This window comes from Agrilus planipennis, unplaced genomic scaffold, assembly GCF_000699045.2.
Source record: "Agrilus planipennis isolate EAB-ADULT unplaced genomic scaffold, Apla_2.0 scaffold239, whole genome shotgun sequence".
NCBI lineage: Eukaryota > Metazoa > Arthropoda > Insecta > Coleoptera > Buprestidae > Agrilus > Agrilus planipennis.
The window spans coordinates 408,829-411,635 of record NW_020442381.1 but is presented as its reverse complement, the minus strand read 5'-3'; the positions used below and the strand labels follow the sequence as shown (position 1 = coordinate 411,635).

At 35.7% G+C, this 2,807-nt stretch overlaps 1 protein-coding gene across 1 annotated transcript in view; it reads left to right on the top strand.

Moving 5' to 3' along the window:
* The first annotated feature begins 20 nt into the window (after positions 1 to 20).
* Positions 21 to 2,807, top strand: part of LOC108741715 (brachyurin-like) — an 11,120-nt gene continuing 8,333 nt past the window's right edge. Inside the window, exons 1-4 of the mRNA XM_025980102.1 lie at positions 21 to 128; positions 373 to 473; positions 552 to 718; positions 1,307 to 1,584. Of these exons, the coding sequence (XP_025835887.1) occupies positions 21 to 128; positions 373 to 473; positions 552 to 718; positions 1,307 to 1,584 (654 nt within the window). The remainder of the gene's footprint in view (positions 129 to 372; positions 474 to 551; positions 719 to 1,306; positions 1,585 to 2,807) is intronic.

Here is a 2,807-nt window from a genome sequence, read left to right as displayed (position 1 = left end):
CTAGAGATTGGTCTAAAATTATGACTTCTCGTAAATCGGCTCCCACAGGATTCCAAAGGCTTGCATCGTCTGAAGATTTAATGATCATGGGAGGGAATGAAGCTTCACCAGGCTCTTTACCATACCAAGTAAGCATAGAAAATATTTGGAATATGTAATATTTGATCGAAATTTTTGGGTTAATTGGTAACGTGTTCATAATATTATAAGGATATTTAGGAGTTTGCTTTTTAAAGTAATGTAGCCGAAACTATTACATCGGCTCGAGATTCGATTAGTATTAAAATGCAATTTAATTGTGAAAGTCCATTGAAGACAAATTCGGAGTAAATTGCTGGTCTACAATGTAATTGTTTTTTTTTGTGTATTTAGGCAGGATTGATACGTACCTACAGTGATGGGGTGAGATTTTGTGGAGGGTCTCTTATCACCAGAAGATACGTGTTAACAGCTGCCAGATGTTTATCCAGTGGGTAAGGAATTTAGTCTTAGTTTTTATGGTCATTGCCCAATACACTTTATTGCATTTTACTTTTTATTTCTTTTAACAGATTGCAATCATTGGAAGTAATTCTTGGGGCACAGAAAGTTTTTGAAGATGAACCTTCTCAACAAGTGATTCGCACCTCCAGATTTAAAATGCATGAACAGTACAATAATCAATTACAAGATAATGATATAGGGATCGTTTATCTTCCAACACCAGCCAGTCTTAATCGTAACTATCTCTACTTATTTATAATTTACATTATATTAAATTTTAATTAGCATTCGTTTTCTCCTTGACGATGACTATGATCAAGACAAAAACCACCGGGAACTGATTCAAATCAAAACTATATTTTATTTAAAACTTCTTGCTCTCCGTTTGACAGTCTCCTCAAGGGTAATTGTAAAATTATGTTGGGAAGTTGTAACAATTTTCATAATCATATTCTGGTGTAACTGATATAGGTTTCAGTAAGAAACATGACATTATTGATTTTTTTTTAATGTAATTAAAATTAATTCGGCAGTAAAGCTTTATATTTAAAAAAAAAAACTTTAATGTCAAATAAAAGGTTACCAAACCTATTAATTAAAGTCAAAATTTAATCATTTGATAAACAGTGTTTCGTGGACTTTGTTTATACTTCCTCTATTTAATGAATGGTGAAATCCAAATAAAGCCATCGGAAAGTCTCCACATCAGTTTAATTTTCGGGCTTATCATATTTTGTTTCTATTCCGTTTCGTATAAACGTACTTACCTATAAATTCTGTAATATCTATTTGTCTTTCTACTAAAATTACCTTCTTTTCACAGAGTACGTTCAACTGATTGCGCTACCAAGTAGAGCTGACGCTGCGAATAATTTTGTTGGAAGTCAGGCAATCGCAAGTGGTTGGGGATACATCTATGCTAATGGTGTCGGTTTAAGTGAAGTACTGCAATATGTCGATGTTTCTATTGTGCCAAACAACGTGTGTAGGATACAACTTGGTCCTGCCATTACAAGCTCAAACATTTGTTCTGGAGGAACTGACGTTAAAGGAACTTGCTATGGAGATTCAGGAGGACCTCTTGTCTCTAATGGGAAATTGGTAAATAAATTTAAAAATATTCAATCAATATATTGATTGCGACCATGTGAAAATTGTGAGCATTGATAGCATTGTCAAATGAGGAAATTTGTTTTGGATGGGTGATGATGGTCTAGATCAAATCGTTATTAATCTATTTTTCCAATTGGTCGTAAATGTTCGAGGATGTTACAGGCGCTTTTAGAATGAATGTATCGGTGGTTTGCGCGGTACTTCGCCTCTTCATTAAATTCTAATAAATAGAAAATCAAAGAAAACAGAAACTATAATCCGAAATAAAAGTAATAAAGTAAAAATAAACGAAATTAAAATGGGTACGTCCTTCCGCTGCATATAATATTTCCACACTACATGAATAGTAATCTAATAAAGTAGAATGCGTCCATACCCTTAGACGCTAAGGTGTCCTACCACTGCTGACGGGAGGTCTCGTGATGTCGATCGATGGATCTCCTTCGAGGAACCGTTTTACCTGTAATCCCCCGTAACCGCGCATTGCCGTAATAGAATGACTGTAGGGATCAGTCGAGTAAATGTTATTGTAATGTTCAATACGCATACAATAAGTATGTCTCTCGCACATGGAAAGAATTCTGAATCATTAATAGATGCAGGGGCGGCCCTTGGGGGTGGCGAACAGTGCAACCGCCCGAGGCCTCGCTCTTGTAGGGGCCTTGCACCCTCGCGCAACAATCTAATTAGAAAAATATCAGGTAGTAATAGTACATACTACTAATGTTTATTTGAATTTCTTAATAGTCTTAAAAGAAGCCGCAAATTTGCTATCAATTTCTTTTAATTTTCGATAAACAAGTTTAAAATTGTAAACTTATTTATTAATCACTGCATTTTTCAAGTATCATCATTAAAATTAATTCCACAAAAACGAGGGCCTCGCAAAAATTTACCCGCCCGGAACCTTCCAATGACTAAGGCCGCCCCTGATCATCATTATAAGGTCGTCAGGTCTAAGACTGGTTGGACACGCACCTCCACTCGTTCCTATTCTGAGCTGATCTTCGTACTTCCCCAAAACTAGAATAACCCACATCCTTATCTATTTACGAACAGTAATCTAATTTACGTCTACCTCAACTCCTCCCAACTCCCGCTTCTGCTCCAAACATAACAATCGTTTTGTAATTATTGTTAACCAAACATAGAAGTGACTTCTTTTCATTGAAGGCGACTAGACCCTGTGCTATCCTCTGCTTTATATCCCT